This window comes from Haliaeetus leucocephalus, unplaced genomic scaffold (assembly GCF_000737465.1).
Source record: "Haliaeetus leucocephalus isolate CR32 unplaced genomic scaffold, Haliaeetus_leucocephalus-4.0 Scaffold566, whole genome shotgun sequence".
NCBI lineage: Eukaryota > Metazoa > Chordata > Aves > Accipitriformes > Accipitridae > Haliaeetus > Haliaeetus leucocephalus.
This window is the reverse complement of record NW_010973002.1, coordinates 4,555,734-4,577,974: the sequence shown is the minus strand read 5'-3', so window position 1 is coordinate 4,577,974 and position 22,241 is coordinate 4,555,734. Positions and strand designations below refer to the sequence as shown.

General features: G+C 39.7%; 1 protein-coding gene across 1 annotated transcript in view; it reads left to right on the top strand.

Moving 5' to 3' along the window:
- The window catches only part of HDAC9 (histone deacetylase 9), a 281,586-nt gene that overhangs the window by 157,442 nt on the left and 101,903 nt on the right, over positions 1 to 22,241 (top strand). The window contains exon 17 of the mRNA XM_010577624.1: positions 12,740 to 12,847. Coding sequence (XP_010575926.1) covers positions 12,740 to 12,847 — 108 coding nt within the window. The remainder of the gene's footprint in view (positions 1 to 12,739; positions 12,848 to 22,241) is intronic.

The window sequence follows — 22,241 nt, the reverse complement described above, 5'->3', positions numbered from 1 at the left end:
AAAGCAGAAAGATTTGTTCATGCAAAGATTTTAAGGAGGGATGGAAGAATTAATCTTTTTAATTTTTGTTCTCATTTATTTGCTTGCTTGCTTGCTTACTTGTTTGCTAAAGAATACAGTGAGAAAGTATTAAGAAAAAAAATAATTCCATTCTTGCAGGAGACTTTATGGCTGCTTCTTGAACGATGGTTTTCAGCTCTTTGATCCTATTGTCTTCTAACCATATGGGGACCTTGCTGGCTGTTATTATGCAGCTCTTCTATTATTAAATATTATTAAATAGATTAAATAGATTAGTGGTTAGACTACTCACACAGGGGATGGGAAACCTCAGCTCGTTTCTCTCCACTGCCAGGCTGGAATTAATATCAGGATCCCCATGTCTTAGCGGGTGTTGTTACCACTGAGGAGGTCATAGGTTGTTTCTGGATGGGGACCCTCACACCACGCACTGAAGCTGTGCCACTGTTGGAAAGACCACTGGACCAGTAAGACAGAGCATAAGTAGGATAAAGCCTATGTATCTAAGGCTATGATCTACCTATCATACATTCATAAATAATGTGAAGTCCTAGCTCTGAGCCTCTGCTCCACAAACAACTTATATATTTCATGTGAAGGAATCACTGGACAAAATGGAAACTGCTCTTGGAGCAAGGACTGGAACCTAGGACTTTATAGGCATTGAAGACATAATCAGCTGGTGGGCTATAAAGACTGTATTGATATGAGTTTGGTATGGCTTGCATTGTTCACAAACAAAGGTCCAACTAACCTCTGTAACCCTGAATTCTACTATGTTATTGATTTTGTTGTTATCTTTATTCTGACAGCATCAATAACCTGCAGTCAAGAGCAGAGATCCTCTTCTTTGGACATTACTTACAGTTAAAGAAAGGGTTTTTTTAAGAATTTTGGAAAGCAAACAAGAGGCAGTGTCCATAACTAATATTTTCTGATCCTGTTCCATCATGGCTCTAAATCTTTTGTACCAGTGCAAAATGCATATAAGGATACTGTTTACTGATTTCCTAAACATTTTTCATCCATATGAATTTTCTTTCAAGTAGTGATAGCGACTGATTATGTCAGGGTTATTGGTGAATTTGGCTTGGTATATGTTAGGCTTTCAGAAGAAATCAAACAATAAACTTTATAGTTTTATAAGAAACTATCTAAGTAATAATTAGCTACCTTATCCAAGATCACAATGCTGTTTCATACTGACAGCCAAACTGAAGAGATCTCACAGAGAAAAAAAGCTGTCTAAATCTAACCTCCTAAATTTGCCCATAACAGGTTTTCTTTCAATGACGGTTAATTTTTTATCAGAGGACTATCCAGGGTCAGCAGTATAACATCTGCTGAACTGTGGGACCTCCCTCTTGCAATAATGCTTTTTCTTCTTTTTTCAAGCTTAACATTGTTCCAGAACCAACTGTTGTTAAAGAATTCTAGTACCAGGGGTATGAAATTCCTTGTACTGGAGAAAGACTAGCAGCTCTAGGGCCAGCAGTTTTAATAACAAGAGGTCTTTTCTTGCAGCTGGTCAGAGGTTTGGAATGTGAAAAGTTTTCCAGGAGAGGTGGGTAGATTGCAGGTGAAATGACCAAATGGGGAGAATAATCATAAATTACTTTTCGGTTCTGCAGATTATCAGACCATTCCACAATTTTTCACCTGTAAACAGCCACTAGAGCTATAGCTGCTCATTTGATCAATGCATCCATCTATTGCAATTCCTCCTCTTCCATTGTACTGTGAAAATGACAATAAGAGAAACAGAAATCTACTTTTAATGGGAGTGAGTTTCATCTCCTTGCCTCAGTCTGTCACTAAAAATAGTGATTGTTTTCCTGCCTGTTTGACCTGCTGCTGTGTGAAGAAATCTTGAAGTCATTTCTCAGCCATATTTTTTTGTCTAGTTGATAGGCAAAAAAACCCACAAAAGCAAGGAAGAGCAGGCTTTTATGATAATGTCATCATCGGCTCCCAGCTTCAAACACTTCTGCGGCTTTTGAATTGTCATTTATAACTTGGAACTGAACCGACCCATAATTCCCTTGATGCATTTAGAGAAATTGATAACAGACTGCTTCTTTTATGGCTCAGAGGAGGCAACTCCAATCACATCACTATTGGCAGTCAATATTATTTTCTGACATGGTTGTAAAAGTATAAAGGGGCTTATGGCATTTGTTTAGATGAGGAATGGGCTCTCAAGCTGTGCTGGGGTTTATGGGTCCAGATTACTGAGAAGCAAAGGGAATATGATGTTTGCAAACAGGATATGATTTTATTTAAGTTTGGGTTTCATACGTTGTTCCCTGGGGATTTTCCTGCAGACAGAAGAGAATTTCACTTTTATCATACAAAATTGGGCAGTTATCCAATCCCCCCTGCTCTCCCCCCACCCTCAAAAGACACTGCTCCAAACCTGTAATGTGTAAAGTCAGATCTTTCAATTGCAAGAGGAGGAGCTGGGGGAGAACACCACCCTGCAAGAAATCAGACTTTAGCAGAATAAGTATTTAGTGAACTGAACAGAGTGGTTCATGGGCTAAATATTGAGCCATCTGAATGGCTAAGTATGGCTGGTACATGTTAGGGAAAGTCCGTTGCATTTCCTCTAATTTTGCTGTTATGGCAGTAAAACAGAGATGAGATGTGATTTTTCTGCTGGGAAAAGCTGGTCTTGTTTCATTATCTGCTGGCCTTGTTTCATTAACTGAAGTGTAGCTTAGATCTTTCATATCAGAAAAGAATTTGGCCTGTAACTATCAAGAAAAGAAAAGTAAAGCTATAAAATTTCTCTACATTTTTATGAAACTTACAAAATATTCATATTTTCTGAATGTTGCATTTCTTCCTGGCATTCCTTGCTGTGGTAGCTGGACAGTACTACTTTTTGTCCTGACCACACAGGAAGAAAAGCAATAAGAAAGGCGAGATTTCACTAGTATACAACTTCAGTAATTCATCCAGGCAAAAAATTGTTTTCTGCTGCTTCTCATTCTTCCCTTGATCTTCTCAGTCTGGGCCCAGGAAGAATTTTCAGCCTTTACACATTATGACTCTTCATTCCTCTTATTTGTATAGGAGCTAATGGTACCAACCTGGTTCCATTACCACAGTACAGTAGTGTAAAAATTAAGGAAGTATTGGCGATGGCATTGTCTCCTTGTAGCAGATTTTAGACTCTGGGCTTCTTAGGGGTCTCTCCTTATATCTGCATGTAAATCTGGCTGTAAAGAAATCAGACTGCCTATGCTTTGGGCACTCAAATTAAACATCACCTCCACACAGATGTTAGCATTAACTTGTGTCCTTCCCCTGTATCCCAGGCTGTACCAAAATAGGTATAGTCCTTTCATAATATCAACCAAAAATATGTCTGTTTCCTGGTTTGGGGAAAGCAATCTGTTATTCCTAGAAGCTCATCTCCTCAATATGATATGTTCCACTGTAAAATCATTAATATACCATGCTGCCAACCTATTATTCACCTATTAATTTAAACTGCTTACCCGAGTCGCCTTATTAACCTACTGAAATTTGCCAGTTATAACATTTTGGAGCAGATTGCAGGACACTACTGGGAATAAAGGACTTGTTTACCTCCTAAGCCCCTCTGGCAGCTTCACCATCCCTAAAGAAATTGAAAGATTTAATCAAAACAATCTCACAGGCACAGCACATTATACTTTAATTGGTATATTTTGCACGACTGTTTAGGACTCAGAGTTACACGTTGTTGACTCTGTGATATTTTCTGCAGAGGTCATCAAAATATATGATCAAAAAGGCCATCCTGGTACCACCCCAAGGCACAAGGCCAGTGGGGATGGGACTGGAGTGAGGGCTGGGAGTTTCTCATCCCAAAGCATTCAAGGGTCTGCATGCTTAGTCACTTAGTGCAGTTCCAGATAAATATACTTAGGCTATCCACAAGATGAGGGAATGAGGTTGTAATGTACTACCAGCTGCGCTGGTGAATGCACTTTTTACGTGGTATACCCCATCAATTCTGGCAATTCATGAAAGTCAGCTGTTTCAGTGGTCTATGTTTTGAAGGAATGGACCAACTGACATTACACTTTAATCAAGCTCTTTTATGCATAAAGAATTGTAGGCTTTCTAGCTGACAAGCTCACAGCTTCCTTGAGTGGCCAAACTAGAGAAGAAATAGGGAAATTAGATAAAAACTGCACATTTACATACTTTCAGTTCAGAATAACAACAGTTCTCTGAAGACTCACTTGTCCAGCTTCACATACCTAATTTTAGACAAATTACTGAAACAGCTAAAGCAGCACCCTGACCACCGTTGCTTGCCTATATAACCATTAGAGAGCCATGTGCATCACTAGAGCAGGAGTCAGTCCACCTAAGATCAGAAGAACTGACTGGAGGTACGTGATTTCCTTCATTGACAGGGACTTGAAGCAACTAAGTTCCTAATTTTAGGCACATTCATGCTAGAAAAAAAAGTTAACAAGTGTGATAACATGAATCTGGATGATCAGAGCAGAAAATAGATATTCTTCCCTTACTGAGGTACAGAGACTTCATCTCTGGATCTGGAAAGTGCAACGGTGTTTCATCTCTGGGCAGGGAGGCGATGCAACATTTAGCATATCAATACCATGGCCACAAAAAAGGAAAAAATCTCTTCACACTAAAGGGCAGACATTTTGTCCTATTCTTGTCCTTTCATGGCACTGAGGTGGCCCTGTGCCATCAACCACAGAGCTTGATGTTTAGACCAGTGGAAGGTGAAACTGTTCAACTGAGACATAGTTCCTTGGCATCACTGCAGGCACAACAGAATATTTTAGATTAGTCCCAGACTGCTATTACTTGCAGCAGGAAGGATAGAAAGCTCAGGAGTGGTAATCTGCCAACTCATCAAATACAGAATTTGGTCCCTCAGATAATTTTTTTTTCCTTTTTAACAGAGGATATTTTTTCCTTGGTACTAGACCAGATTAAAATTGTAAACAAAGATACAACGTATGGAACATAGAAAATTATTGTGAAGTTAATGAACTACCATAAAGTCAAATCTTTAAAGACCTTACCTCATTTTGTGCATTTCCTAACGACTGTTGTGTTGCCAAAGGCCAGCATTATGCAAAGCCTTCTTATTTGCCAGAATATGAAACATTTTATGTATATATATACACGTATGTTAAATGTAAATAGTGGAATAGTACCATATACAATTTACTAATACTATTCACTCTCCCCAGACTTAATCACACACACATATGGATTTGATGGGAATTCTGTAACTAAAGCAGAATTCACATTTTCACTTTAAAAACACATCACGTGTTGATTGATAGAATTTAGCTCCCAAGATGGACAGGAAACCTCTCTGAAGAAGAAATATTCATGTGTTGCTTGTTTGAATAAACACCAGGTTCTAACACAGCTCCATGGTGGCCTCTAACATAAAGATCATTTACATCCAAGAAGAAAGCTGAAATGCTATGTATTGCTAAAATGTGGTCAGAAGCAAATGATGAAACTTTTAAAAAATAAGGCTTGAATTCTGCACATAAAAGTTGTATTTCCTGTAACTGTATGCATTACAACCAACTACACATTGTTCTATTTGCCCATGAACTCCTGGAAACTGCATGATCAAACATAACAAGGCAGTTGCACAAGCATTTTCACACACTAATCCATTAAATAGTAAAACAAACGTCAAGTTAAATTAATAGAGTACTCAGGGTTAGGTCTGAAAGTGCAGTAACATTTTTTACAAGCATCTGGTGATATATGCCACATATCTGAGACTTGAATCTGGGCCTAAGTGTTTTATTTATGAGTTTTTTCTAAAAACAAGTTCTAATCCACATCTAATCCATGCTATCCTCCCTCCATTCCCCCTACCAACTACCCACACATCACTGTTTCACTAAGATTTTGAGATCCTTTAGGGTGTCTAATGTATGCTTTATGAGACCCAGAGATTCTGAATGCCTGTCATAAAAGTTAGTTTAAGAGAGTAACTGAATCAAACTATTTCTTCTGAATATATTATTCTATTCAGGCTTCAGCTTGACTTAGTCTGATTTTTTTCTGATTCTCATTTTGAGTACAAAGTTATTTATTTTTAATGCAGACCTCACATATCTACTTGGTTTTTTTACAAACCTTCAGGTGAATTCTTTGTACAGAAGTAGGGGTGCTGCATTTTTATTAGAGGCTGACCACCACCATCAGTAACTCTGTTAGGCATTCAATTATTAATTTTTACTTGGAATTTTTTTACTGAGTATTTTCTGAAAATTGGCTTTGATTTATAATAGCTTTACAAGTTAGATCACTATTGGCAGGTAAAACTTGAAAGGTGTTAAATATTCTGCATACAGTGGGTACTTGTACTATCCACATTTCTTGTTCTTGCCTGGAAAGAGGCTTTTCGGGTCAGAATTAATAGCCTCTAAAATTATTTATTATTATTGCTGATAAATTCTCCTACTGGAATTATTTAAACACAACAGAGAAGCCAATGCAAGCCCAAGTGAATTCCGTGTTTTTTGTTTAAGCAATGATTTGTGACGATCCTTTGAACTATTCATCTCACTGCAGCCTAAAGATCACATCCCCTTCACAACTTATTTGTAAACCACATTGGTAGGCAAGAAAGTATGAAAAGCTGATATTCTGGGTACCCTCTGTGGCAGGCATTGTAGATTAAAGCAGCTGGAAATGCCTTTGACAGAACAAATCTCTGATACAGCTGTAAAATAGCAGTAAAAACAAAGGAAGCTTACTGTACATATTTTTTCCTAAAGTAGCCCACTTTTACACACTTCCTGTATGCGGGATTTATGGAAGAGACGTCAGCCATGCAAACTTTTTCTCCTTTGTTCCTTAACGAGAGACGTGGCTGACAGGCCATTCATTAGAGGTCGTTCCTTGGAGATGATGTGCACACCTTCGCTTCTTTAGTCATGGTGAGATGAAACAGCAGCTGAGAAGCACGCTGAGGACCTTTTGCTTCTTAGTGGAAGTCACGGAGGTGATGAATGATCACCAGGACATCTGTAGGAGTGAGAGGTGAGAGCTATGAGCGTGGCACCTGGGAAGCTGTACTGCTCACGGTCAGGAGCAAAGTATTACAAACTTATGCGGTAGTATTTGCTGGCATAAACTGTCTCTGGAAACGACAGACTTCTTGCTGGAAGTGACAGTAAAATGCCACACACAATTTTTAGAGGTTGCAACACTTCAGGAAAATATTTAATTTCTATTTTCATGCCAGGGAACAAAAAAAAACCCAAACCAGTGATGGAAACATGTTTGCTCTGGCATAAGTGGAAGAGCGTGAGACTCTGAATGCTTTTAAAGCTAAAGCACAGGAATTTGCTCTGCAATACACAAGTTCTATTAAATTGCAGTATCACTGAGGAGGTCTGTAGTCTCCTATGTTATTTTTCACAGATTTCTTAATCAGTTTGCTTACTGCGTATAGCTACACTATTGTTAGCTGACTAGATTTTATTTACTTCTCAGTTTTATAACAACTTATATTAAAGGACTGGATTTTTTTTTTTAATGTAGTAGTTTTTCCAGATTTGTGTTGAAATGTATCCATCTGAAATACATACTGGTTTAACTTCCATCCAAGAACAGTTGAGCCCAACCTCTGGTCTTTAAAGAAAGGGCAAAGAATCAGTTTAAACTTTTTAGCTTGTTGTCCAGGATATTAGACATATAGAATACAATCACTGCTATCAAAGGATCATCGCAGGTCAAAATTTCCGTCAACAGGTAGATGACAGACTGCATTTTTGAACTATTCTCAGAGAATAAGTAGAGTATCTCTGGTACAGAAATGTGGTAACCCTAGGAGGACTGATTTTGATTTTTATGATGGCAACAGTTGTGCAGCGAATCCAGAGCAGGATGAGAGATTAAGTATATTTTTAATTCCTTTTAGGAGTGAAACCAGAATTCCACTGTGGAAGCTGAATTTAAGTTAAATCTCAAATGTGTGTACGTGTGTGTGGGGGGGGAGAGAGGGAACAAGCTCTAGGATGCTTTGACAGAATCCATCCCAAAGCAGTAGCTTGGGCTCTCTGTTATATTGCCATATAGTTATCAGTGGATGTATATTTAAGACAACTTCAGAGTTTACAATAATTATTTAACAAGGAGAAATAACTCAGATAAATATGCAGGGTGTGAAAAATGGAAGGGTGTGTCAGACTGCGAGCAGCATCTCTGGTCAGCAGAACTGTGATCCAGTGACCATTAGGCAGATGCTGGGAGGTTTCTGGAGGAAGAAGGACTGAAACAGAGGATGAGGAGTGAAGAGGTTCTCTAGCAGGGGAAGGGACAGGTAAAGCAAAAGTAAGTTATAAATATCTTTTAAAAATGCTTTAGAATCATTATTCATACTACTCTTTTGCCTCTCTGAGGTAGGTTCCAGATAAATGTAAATAGCAGGGCAAGTATCATTTCCAGTTTCAGCAACTGCAGTGATTGCAGAAAGGTCTTTAACTAAACAATCTCTCTCTCAGATGTATTTCCACATCCTTCCTCTCCACCTTCACATACACATGCCACAACCTGAGCACGGTATAAGGCATTGGTAACTTTCAAACTTTATAGTCAGTCTTCCTTACTATTAACTATTCCAGCCATGAGGAGTTACGGTACAAACTTTCTATCTGCTGAAACATCTCTGCTGCAAGGCTTCTTGTTTCTTAGCTCATTTTCAGTGTGCTTGAAGTCTTCATTGTGAAAGTCAAGTTATCACATAGATATTTCTTGCAGGAAGCATTCATATCAAGTTCTTTTTGTAGTGCAAAGCAGGGAATTTCTGCACACAGGTCTTGAAACATTAGTTGCATTCAGTCAGGAAAAGTTACCTACATTTCTTTTCACTTAAGTCATTCCCTTCCTCTTTAATGCCTCCACATCCACTTCAGGGACAGGTAGCTTAATTTCTATCATCTGTAGCTTTACAGAGTATTAGCTTTGCTACACATGCCAATGATTGAGCTATAGTAGATGTGCTTGAAAAAGCCTACAACCATAGTGCTCATTCAGGAAACTCGGAGTGAAGTAAATCCATATGTGTGTTAGAAATTCAGTGTTCAGTAGGGCTTGTGTTTTCTGCCTCTTGGCGCTATCATGCACGATCCGTCTTTGAAGAGCTGCAGCAGTGATAGGATTTTTGATAACAAAATGTGTAGTATGCTCATAGTTTAACACTGACATTTTGATGCTTTAAAAAAAATTTCTTCTTCATTTGGTTAGACATTCAGAACAGTTTCCTACCCTGACAATTTTTTTAAAGGACTCTTAAATGGAAATAAAATATATAATTAAGCAGAAAAAAAGGGCTAAGATTCTGTGTTAGCATTAAGCTACAAAGGCTCTATTTTCTGTAAATTTTGTTTAACACCCCTCTCCCAATCCTAATCAAGATAAGGTTTTTACCGAATTCTTTGGCTGCTCCAAAGCACTTGCAGAACAAAAATAACCTCTTATAAAATTCCATCTGACTTTTTCAGTGTGTGATTCAGAAAGCATCACATTTGTCACAAATTCATGCATACTCAGCATCTAGATAGACTGTCAGATATATGTGATATATACATGAACTAGAACCAGAAACCACAGTGTCTAATCCTATTCCCTTTACTTGTATAAAATCCAACCATTTCATCTCACAGGAATAAAGAAAAGCATATCTAGTAGAATTATACATAGCTGCATTTCATATACAGCTTGACAAACCGGGCCAGTTAGTAGCTGTAATTTTAATGGGTTTGCCATTTGTATCACTGTATTTCAACAGCAATTTGCAAAGTAAACATTGGGTAACACTAAAAGAAAATCTCTGTTTAAATACCTGAAACATTTAAGGCAATACATAGAACTAATAATGACATAAAATGGAGTGAGATGACATTTTCCTGTTGTTACAGCTAAAGCGTTGGCTGTGGGATGAAAGTTTTTCTAGGTTGTTCTTCATGAGATGTTCCTCAGAAATTCAGTCTTAATTTTGCATGAATATGAAATAGAATTTGACATCTAGTTTGTAACACTGTGCCTTTTCAGGGTAATTATTCATAAGTTTATGTTAGTTTTCTTGTATTATAATAACTGCACACTAATATATGCAGCTTCAGTTAGCTGCCCCTGACTTTGAGAGTTTACCACTTGTTACATGTACCATGCCGAAGAGATCAGCTAAAATATCCTGAATTTCCTATGTACATTTAGGTGGTTGGTTTTGAAATTTCCGCAGGAAACACTGTTTTGTTTCTTGATTGCCCATTTTTACTTCTAGTCCAGGTAAAACTAGGTAGCAGTCATTCAAGTGGTCTGAGGGAAATTTTTCAGTGGAAGACATTTGGTCTTGGTGTCCCAGTTCAGTCTCCTCACACTCAGCTGAAAGCAGAAAATGATAAATGCTGTATCCTGGCCAATACTCAGCGTTCGGTGGTTGGAGAGACTGCCGTCTCATGTGTCAGAGCAGACAACTGTCTTGAAGGGTGGGTACTCTCAAGCTGTGGTTACAATTTTAACTTAATCGGCCTTCCTGGAAATGAATCATAGTCCCTTTGAGGATGCAGGCTCCTGCTCGTGCCCTGGTGTACGGAGCAGCTGCCATTGAATCATTTTCATCAGCCACTCCTTCATGTTAACCTTAACTTGCTAGCCATAAAAATGGTAAGAAAGTACTCCATCCCAGCCCTTTTGTTGATACTTCTTTATTTGAAGTACTGCACAGTATTTTTCAAACTTTGTTATGGTTTGATTAAATTGATTTAACCAATGACCTCTACTTATTTATCTCCCTATTTGTTTTAAAAATGAAAATTTATTCACAGTTGCTTTAAAGCAATAGAGAGACAATCTGAATGTCTGCTTAATGTTAAATATAGGCTTTTTTTTTTTTTTTACTACTTGGTTTCTTTCTTATTTCTTGTAATTTTCTTAGTTACCTATTGATTTGTGTGCATCTTTGGGAAAGCTACTTAATTTCTTTAAATCTCAAGCTACCAATCTGCAAAACAAATATAATAAATCATCCTGTATCAAGCTGATGATGCTTAATTGTGTTTGTACAACATTTTGAGTTTCTCACATGAAAACACAGTGTGCTGTTATTACTGTTATTCTAAACTTTGCGAGCAAAATCCAGTCGTCTTATTCAGGTCTACTGTGAATACGAACTATTTTCATTAGTTCTGCTGCATACACACACAACTGATCAAAACGATAGAAAACTCAGGTCCAGTACACTGAAAAATAAGATCACTTTAGTAGCTTGAAATATAATATTATTGTAACAGTAATGGCGAAGACATTTGACAGGTGTAGAGAAGATCAAGCTTCTTTCTGTTTCAAATGACTAATCAGAGAAATTCCTCAGAACCTCCAGAGTTGAGTAGCAGTTGCATCCATTTTCAATTACTTGATTTCTTTCTTTGTTTCCTTCTTTTTTTCTTTCCTTTTTTTTTTTTAAAGAAATTAGGAACAGAAGCTTCTCGTTCAAACTGAAAACATGTCTCAGTGTGCTTGGAAATTATCCAAATAGCATCTGCCACAGTATTTTGTCTATCCCTAAATGTTTTTCTTTTCATGATAAATTTGTACGGTATGATACAATTAAATGCACTTCCCATGGAGCATCGAGGAAGTCTGGCTGTCTCTTTGGATGACTTTTTCAGACTGTTTCGCACCATCATGTCTGCTTGGCATAATATCATATAAGGGATATACAACATTTCACCTATATTTTTTGGTATGTTTCTGCAAATAAATAGTTACTAAAAATAGATTTCAAAAGTAAAACTTTAGCATACCAGTTGGAGCTGTAGAGCAGTGCTGCTTAGCCATCTTTATAATATTTCCTTTTTAATATTTTAGCTTTAGAATATTTTATCCTTCTATTTTATATAATATTCATGTAATGTTTTACATGTCACACTTGCTCATTTAGAAGGCGCAAAAGATAATTTTCTCTGCTTATAATAACCACGTTCGTCTGTTACCGAGTGGGACCTAAAGCCTTTCAGCCAAAACTTCTTAGTTCGTTTCGTCAAAACTGGAGATACAGCAAGGGTTGCACATGATTTCATTGAGTTTTATTTTCTGTCTATGGCAATAGCGACTACTGAAACTAATCCAAACAGTTACTTGTTCTGATTTCAGTCACTTAAAAACAACTCCAGCCTGGGTAGGAAAGACGAGTGCTTGCTACTCTTTTTTTTTTTTTTCTTTTTTTTTTCAAAAGAGGAGTAATGACCTGAGCCACCGGTAAGTTTTGGTGTCACGGGTGGCCCGTGGCGGCCGCTGGAGCCAGCGGTGGCCGTCCCCGCCGGACGCGTTGTCCCGGCGCTGGCGGGTCCCCGTCCCCCCGCCGGCCTGAGGACCCAGCACACGGCGTCTGGCGGCTGGTGAGCAGGCCCAGCCCGGCCGATGTAACGCTGTTTGTAATGAGAAATCTAAACAGGGAATGGCAGCGAGGCATGACAGGAATGTGTTTCCATTGGAGAAGCCCGTGCAGAGAAAAAGCATAAGCAAAGCCATGTCCAGAAGGCCTTTCAGCTGGCCAGGACGGAAGACTGATGTTATTGTACATGGGCTGTCACGCTGCCAGCCCTCCCTCACGGGTTTGTTTTCTCTTATGCTCTCCCTCTCCCTCTCCCTCTCCCTCTCTCCGCTGCCTTCCTCCCGGGGCCGGCTGTTTGCTCAGGTGGACAGTGACACCGTTTGGAACGAGCTGCACTCGGCCGGGGCGGCACGCATGGCGGTGGGCTGTGTCATCGAGCTGGCGGCCCGCGTGGCCTCCCGGGAGCTGAAGGTGAGGTCCGGGCCGCGCCGTGGGTGGGAGAGCCGGGGCGGTGGAGGGGGGGCTGAGGGGAGGCGATGCTCAACCGCTCCGCTCCGCTCCGGGCAGGGTGGCGGGAGGAGGGCCCGGAGGGTGGCCTCGAAGGCGTGGCAGCCCAGGCGGCTCTTCAAGGCCTCGCCGGGACCATCCTGCTGTCGATAGGCCGGAGCAGTGGTGGGTGCTTGCAGCGCAGAGCGGCTACCGCCCGGGGCGAAGTTACTCGGAGCGTGCACGTCTCTGGCAAGTGGCTGTGGCACTGCCTTTTGAAGGGAATTTTTTAAATTTTTTTTTTTTAATATGGCTGCCCAGTCACGTGCGTAACCTCAGGATACCACCCAGAGAGAGGGGAGGCAAACAGCGGACGTGCAGGCTAGGGGGAAGAGGGAGGCGGGTGGTGAGGAGAGCGGTGACCCGGGAGGTGCCTTTCCGCCAGGCTGACTGCCCCGCGTTCTCCTCCCCGGCCCCCTTCCCTTTCCCATCTCCGTGCCGCGCGATCTGCAAGGCACGATGTACAAAACCCAAATTATCCCCAGTCTAAACAATTTATAAAAGCTCCAGACCTGACGGACTTTGACATTTTATTTGGTATTTTAACAGCCCTATTTAAAGGTACACCATATGCAGCCGGAGTGCAGGCTTGCCCCAATAAACATTGTTGGAGCTAACATGCCTCCTTAATGAAACTGTTTATTCACTTTCCAGTCCAAATAGTAATGGATTCAGTCATGTTTCCAAAATCAAGGTAGAAATAAATATTTTAGAATTAGCACGGTACAATGATTTTTAAAATTCCAGATTGTATTTGAACTTGAGAATTTTCTTCCTGTATATCGGTCTTATTTCAGTCAAAATATGTTAGCCACATATGTGGGGAGGGGTACATATGTTTATGTGTATACATAGATATAGAATATATAGGTACATAAATGACAGCATGCTCAGGTGAAATGCAGTACTATAGCTCTGACGCAGTTGAATGCAGTTACTAAACTTTCATATTCAGACACTGAAATCATTAGCCAGGTCCTACACAAAATGTACAGATTTTGAAATCTCAGGTCAAGGACAGGGTGCATCTTATGGGACCCTGTTGTGCATCCTTTCTCAGGGGTACTTCATTCATATTAAGCTTTTTGGGCATGGTAGGATTCAATACACAAGTCACTGTGCATTATTCCCACCCAACAGGACTAACGAAAGTGAAGAAGGTTTTTTTAGCGAGTTTTTACCTTTGGCAACTGTAGGACATACATCAGTTTCTAAGGCAATATAAAAGCAAGTTTTGGTAAGAATAATGAGATATGTCCTGTGCGCAGTTGACAAGAGCAGGGTCCACTGCAGAATCTTTACTGCTTACCTCTGTACATTTGTGGTGTCTTTCCACAGCGTGAATGCTCTTGGTTGGTTGTGTGTGACGGACAGCTGAAAAGAATCAAACATCCACCACTGTGAGACCTTGGTTGCTACTGGCGTTGCAACAGTCCGTAAACAATTATTTTAAATTTAGTACTAGTTTGTAGTTCAATGTAAAATCTTTGTTGATCCTAAACAGAATCTTTGTCTACAGCGCAGAGAATTGAAGCAGTCTCATGCAACCTGCAGCTGAGACATAGGAAAGGTAATTATTCAGTAGACATGCCAAGTAGTTGGTTTATACCAAATCATCATGAAAATAGGTATGAAAAGGATTTGCTGTGGAAGAGAATTGGGAATACTCATGCCATTCCTGATAGGTGTTTATCTAACCTGCTCCTATACTTCCAGCATGAAGCCCAATGACTTACATGCCACCATGCCAACAGTATGAGCTAACAATCTGCATGTGGTATTTATAATTTAAGGTTATGGAAAGGTTATTAAGGCCTGACTGACAGAAGAAAAGCATGCTAGCAGAAGTTCTGGAAATGTACCAGTCCTGACATTAGCTATTTTAGCAGAGTCCTCCTTTGTTTGCTTTGTCACTGCATCCATACAAACCTGGGTTTTGCTGGTGAGTTGCTCCCAATACCCTCATATGGTAAACGACATTAGGGGGACTTTTGTCGTGTATTATGGGGTTTTCTACACAGTGTTCAGGATGAGATTATAGGTAGCAGTACGATTTTAGCCCCACAGCTCTGTATGTTCTAATCTACCTTTATGACTTTAGGTGTTGCTTTTCCATCTTGCTGCCATTTTCCCTCTAAAAACATACATGTTGCATTGATCAGCTGTTTCTAGTATAGGCAAAATGCCAGTTTTGTAGCGTACTTGTGAAGATCTGAGGGGAAGTAAGTGAAGCTGACCACTTCCATGTGCGTTCATTGAGCAAATATGCATGTGAAGCAACCATTTGGGGCCTGTACTGTGAGCACTGAGTGGGAGGATTAAGCTCTGATGGGAATCTGGAATGATCTGCTGCAGCTTCAGAATCTTTGGATGACAAAAAAGCGCCTTCCAAGAATTGTGTGTAAGTTATAACATCTCTGCTACATGTAAACAGCAAGATGAGAGCAGTGGAGAAACATGCTGTAGTTTTCCCCTGGAAGTTTACCACCATGGATTGCTATCAGATGGTGCGCTGTCAGTTTGGTGTCATCTTAGGAAAAAAAAGTAAATTATGAGACAGGGCATACTGATTTGTTCTAAAATCCCACAGTTCTCTGAGAAGAGCCACATGTCCTGAAGTTCACAGTGGCAGACTTACAATACACAGCAAAGACTTCCCACAGGGCAGTGCTCCAGATTGCAGCAGAGGAGGCAGTGGATTATCTACTCACTCCACTGGAGAATCACAGATGCCTTTTTCTGAAACAGCCACGGCAACATTAGGATAACCTCAGAGTAAAACTATCTAGCATAGACAAAGTCTGAGACAAGAAGCCTCAGGAATGAGAAACTGAAGTAATTCATTTAATAAGTGCTTTTCTGACTTGAGAATTATCAAATTTGTCGGTGTAGTTGGGTATGAGCAGCCCAAAGATTTCTTACAGCCTGATGAATCAATATATATGTTTTTAAAAAGTCTACCATGGTTTTCCTAAAAAGAAAATTAATATAATAGTTTATTTTATGGACATGTATTAAATTAGTCTAAAAAACAAATTATGTACAATACTGAAGATAAATATCTTCACTGCCTAGCTAGAGTGTAGCATCTATCAAGCATAAACTGCCCTGTGTTGACTGGCATCTAACATTTGAAGTCTATTTCAGGAATGACAGCACATTTCGATTTCTATACTTATTCCATGGCCTCTACTGATGTTGCTTGCTATTGCATAGAGTGACAGTAATAGGTTGGAACTATAGGTACATGCTGCTAAGAAAAGGGTTGAGACTACAAAATAAATTATGAAAGTCTGCAGAACAATTGAGAGATTCACTACAGGGCTGGGCATGAGTCAAACTCGTATGCAAGGCAGAAGGTTCTTTACTTTATTCTGAATTTCCTGAGACTGTCAGTCCCATTTCACACAGGTCTCGTCTGAGAACAGCAACATTTTGTTCATGTGATTTGGACAGTGTTCAAAAACTGACCAGGAGTTAAGAGTTCTCTTCACTGTAGTTCAAACCCCTTGTGAGACATCAGATTTCTTTGATCTACTTGACTAACGGAGAAAGCATCAATATGACAGTGCTAAGGATGTAGAACAATAGGGTTTACTGAATTTCTACTGCTGCCATAATAGTAAATTATGGTGGCGGTGTTTTTTTTTTAAATCAGGGCAAATTGTCCCTTCTCTGGGGAGTCTTAATCTGGATGGGTTTTATTTGATTATATCAAACAATCAAAATTAAGGATTTGGGGGGGGATGTGTTTAATAATATAACAAGCACTTATTGAGATCCATTTGATGCAGTTTTGAGATAACATTTAATAGAGAATAAAGAATCACCCCACTGAAATATATAGTATGATAAATCTGATGTTATACTGAGTCAAATGCTATGTTTTTCCTTTTTTTCATGGATTTATTTGCATGTATGATGAATGTCATCTTGGCACTATTACAATAGGAGATGAGCCTAAATATTCCATGAAGGTCACCCTTTTTTGAGCTTTTTATAATTTAGGAAACCTGCTGATGCGTGATGAAGTAATTATATGGAATTGGTGCCACAGCTCTCCTGTCTAGCTTTTTTTCTGTATCTACCTTTGCTCCTTTCTCATTTCCCCAACAGATTTGTGTACATAGCTTCTAATAATCTGCTGGCTGACCACAGATCTTTAGAATAGTGGAGTATGCAGAACTGGGTGAATATAATTCCACTGCAGTCATTATCTATATCCAATAAGTAATTTTAACAGATAAGAGAAGTCTTACGATATATTCCTTGGGGCTTGGGGAAGAAATACAGGTAGTGCCCTGCATATGATTTCTTGCATGCAGTATAGTTTGTAAACTTGGAAATCACTGTCTCTAGCCTCTAGCTAATGACCACACCTTCAGAAAGAGGGCCCTAAAAGATCTGCATCTGCAGAGAGAGCATTTCTTTCCTGTAAGTGTCTCCTAAGGATCTCCTTCCTCTCTTGCACTGCTCCAAAGGAAAATAGAGATGTGCTAAGAAGCATGTTGCAAAAGGAACACTCGCGACGTCCCGGTCACTGCTGTGCAATAATGAGGCAGATTTCAGGAGCGCATGATCTAGTGGCTTGGTGGCACTGGGAGGTGCTGTCCTGCCCTGCCTTCTCATTTATTTCCCAGCCCAGCCCGGCTGCTTCCCTTACATCGACTCTGATGCTCAGCTCCGTTCACCTCCCCTCCCTGCTGGCACGCTACATCACTCAGAGGCAGCTAGGCACCAAGAGACTCTCCCCTTGCCTGCATCTGGCTATCCTGCACAGTGGGCACTTCCCTCCTGCTGCTGAACTGGATGAGTACAGAGGTTGTCCAAACCCTGCATTAGACAAATCTCAGAGAAAAATAAGGAGGGTTTCTGCATCTGTGGTCTCTCTTGAGTTTCAGATTTCATTTGTAACCCTTAGAGTTTGCAGAGAATCTCACCTTTAGGACTTAGCTTGCCAAATTACTGTTTTTTCTGAAAGAATTTTGGTTGCTGATACTTCCTTTTTGTTAACCAAATTATTCATGCTGATGCTGCCACCTTTTTTTTGTTGCCATATATTAGGTGTTTATTAAATGATTAATACTACTTTTAAGGAGTTGGAGTTCAGATAGTTGATTATGTTAATATGAGAATTTTGCAAGTATTATTCTTTGTTTAATAATGTCCTTCAAAATATTCTTTGTTTTTGTAATGGTTGTTTTATTGTGTGCTGTTTTGTGAACATCAAATGTGTCTTAACTTCTTTTCTGATAACAAGTTATACATTTCTCTGGCTGTCCCTTCATATCTTACATTTGACTGGCAGGAAAAAATATTGTACCAGTGAAAAATATAATTTAAAAAGAGTATACCTAATAAGAACCTCTTTTTGCAATGGCAGATGACTTTCCATCGTCATGGGCAACTCAGTGCCAGAGCAGACCATGGAACTACTGAAAATCCAAAGGAACATTTCTGAAATGGTTTTCTTCAGCCTCAGATGACCCCATTCAGTACTATTAGAAGCCGGAATTAATTATTTTAAGTACAGTACCCATAATAAGGATTACTGTCTAGTTTACTTTGCTTATCTTTTAAATATATCAATGTTGGTGATAACACCACTCTTTTCTGTGATAGAAACACGTAAGCACCATGTATTTTTAATTTGACAAATTTGAAACAGAAGAGACCTACACAATAAACTATTAAGAGTTGGTAGGATTTGTATGGTTATTCCCTATTTTAAAGAAAAGTTTGAATGAATTAAGAAGGAATTTTGCAAAAGAACGCTCAAGAAAAAAGGCACATAAGTTAAAAGCATGGTCTGAGACTGTCTTGAACATCCATTTCAGCTGAATTGAGTGAAGCACAAGCCCTTTCTCTGCCTTATCATATGTATGTGTGTGCGCGAACACACATGTGCAAAGCTGCCCTGTTGGCAGTTAGGGGTCATTTAACAGAATGAAAGCAATTGAAATGAGTTTCCTCCGAACCAGAATCTGACATGTTCCTGGGATGGTTCTTTTTGATATGTCAGGTTGAATCAATACCGAAATAAACCTCCTGCATTTGGGTATTGCTACTCTGGTGTTTTGTATAATTGGTGGATAACTTATATTGAACTTGAAAGTCTCATTCCAAATGAGCTTGGTTATTACTGTCCTCAAGCCCTTTGTCACAAAGGGCTATGGAGGAATCATCATATGGTAAATTGTACTAATCTAGTGAATAAGCAGAAATAGCTTAACCAACCCCTTCCCCCCAAGCTCTTAGTTTTCTAGTCTTAAAAGTATTCTGTATAAAAATCAGTCAGCTGTTTTCACAGCTCTACTGCTATGTATTCTTAGAACAAAACCTAAAATGAAGTATCTTTCTAAAGACATAATAAACAAAAAGAGCTGAAAACAAATGTCTCCCTAGTCCCACAGTGTCCTCCCTCCAGTAAAGCCTCAGGTCAGCAAATTCCCATGCCTGCCTGAACAACACAACCCCCCACCCCAGCTCCTCTGGATACCTAAAAAAATCTCCCTTCCTGGCAAGTATTCTGTGCTCAGGTGCCTCCTGGACAGTTCTCCTCCTGCAGGCTCTGCCCAACCCTTGTTTCTACCTCCCTGTCTCACCCTCTGCCCTATAACATTCTCCCTCTGCCTTAAAAAAATTTCTGAGTGATGTGTGGCAGCTACAAAAAAAGGCATGTTTTCCGCACCCAGGCACAGCATTTTTAACAATGCATAGTGTGTAAAAACCAGTAACAAATGAATGCTTATTTTACTAGTTTTAAATACATGATTGATAAAAGCCATCAATCAAAGTTACCAATGAAGTCTTTTAGATAGTAGTTTGTGTTCTTTGCTTTTATAAATTTACAAAATTACAAAATTTCATAGGGAACCATCTCTTAGATACTTCATCCCAGCAATTATGGTTATATTTATAGCTGAATGACTGTTATTATTTCATATAGTAGTATGACTTTAATTATATGTGTGGTATATAGCTTATCTCCATGACCACTCTGTTCTTAAAACTCTTTGGCTGCTTTCTTTCCCAATATAGTTAACACTAGTTGTGGCTGAACAAGCCATCACGGTTGTATATAATTCAGCCTGCAAGCACCAACTTTTCATGTGTATTCTCTGGTGCTATCCTCTTAGACCTTCAGGAAAGCAGACAGGCAACTCTTTGTTTCCATCACAGAGTTAAATGTTTAATGTCCATTTCTGTGTTCTTGGCCTCTGCTAGCTTCCTCTGCAAGACAAAATGGTATTCCCTCATGTCCATTACTGTTTTCTTGGCAAATCTACATGCTGCTAATACTGGTCTGTTAAATCATGGGTTCTTGTTCACTGCATTCGTAGACCCCCAGGGCCAGATACTGGCTCCTGCTCTGGCAGTATGAATAGCCTGTAAAATTGTCCTAACCATGTACCTGAGGATTGCCTTGGCCTTACACCACTCACTCCTATGGTTACCCTCCCTGCTGGATGGCATAGCTTGGGATCATGTTACAGCTTAAGTGACACCGGTAAGAATGTGGTTATCTTCTTCAGGGTACCAGTTGCAAGGGGATTGTAGTAGGCAGCCGAGACTTAAAGCAGCCCTGATGTTTGTTATTGTAAGAGTTAACTAAGCCAGAGGTAGCAGGGTTAAAGATGGCACTAAGGACACCTCAGGGGTTACACCCTGTCAGATACACTGTGTGGAGCACCTTTTAAATGTAAAGAAATAGGTTTTTATACAACTTTATAAGGATACAAAGTTGTATATATATAAAACATAAGGAATATGAATTCTGACAGAAGGAATGGATACATTTCTGTATAATAACTGAAGAAGTTTCTACAAAGAAATGAAGTATTAGCTTCAGTGGTTTGCTTCTCATTCTGAAGCCTGTGCACACTGAAGCAAAAATAAAACCTTTCCATGAAAAACAAGTGAATGTCCAAGAATGCCATGTTTAAGCACTGCTAATTTTAAGAGCTAAGGGCTAGGTTAAGGGATTTAGACATGTAGAAAATAGAAACTTTAACACCTGACTTTAGGAGGATGTTGAGCTTCAAGCGCGGAATCCAGACCCTGAGTTAGGTACCTGGTCTCCATATGAAATACACAGTGGTTCCTGAGAAAGCTGTCCTTAACAATGTGTGCAGCTGCAATTAGCTAGTGAATGGGACAAAGTTCTGCCGAGAAATTTGCTCGTCATTAGAGATTACACCCATTTTCCTGAAAGCCTTTTTTCAAAGTTTACCAGCTTCTGAATAGAATCACAGAATCACAGAACAGTTGAGGTTGGAAGTGACCTCAGGAAGCCATTGGGTCCACCCGCCCTGCTCAAGTAGGGCGACCTAGAGCTAGTTTCCCAGGACTATGTCCAGATGGCTTTTGTATATGCCCAGGGATAGAAACTCCACAACCTCACCGGGCAACTTGTTCTATTGCTCAGTTACCCTCACAGTAAAAGAGCATTTTCGTATGTTCAGGTGGAGCCTCCGCTATTTCAGTTTGTGCCCCTTCCCTCTTGAATAGTTGGGCTAGATGGCATTGCTCTTTCATACAGGGTTTTACAGCTTAAAATACAAGAAGAGCTTCAATTTCTTATCTTTTCAGTTGAAAGGAATCCATTTTTAAACTCCATATGAAACTGTCATATCTTAAATTTGAGATTTGGTGGTGGTGTTTTGTCCTCTATTGAAGGACTGCTACTCTGCAGGAAATAATTAAGGATTCATAAATTTGAGTAAGAGCTGAGGAAGAGCATGACTCCAGACCTGTTAGAAAACTCATTTAGACTGAAAAGATGTGTCTCAGTGTCTACTTTATGGACCACATAATCTAAATACACAAACAGGTATGGGAAGAATATTTACAAATTCATCCTCATGTTCAAGAAGGAGTTGAACCCGAGTCTTCTACTGCTTAAATAAGTGCTCTTGGAGTGCCTGCTGGGGTCATAGCTATTTCTTGCATGGCACTGGCTTTTCTTGGAGTCAACAAAAAGCCAGATGATTTTACTAGAGTAGTACCAGGCTGAAGCTAGTATGCAGTGCTTCTCAGCCAGGCTTCTCAGCATACCTGGAGTGCCAGACTGGCTGGGTCACTTTTAGTCCACTTGGAATCTAGGCAGAATAAGCTCCCCACTGTCAAGTGAAGGGAAGAGTGAATGACACCTTGCCACAGCCACCACATATTACCCTAGGGAAAAATTGCCTATGTCTAGTTTTACCTCCTTGTATGATAGAAACACTAGTGGAACTCTGTTGTAGATAAATGGTCAGTCCCAAGCCCTGGAGTAACCACCCGTCTTATGGTATTGTCTTGAGTGCTTGTCTTGGAA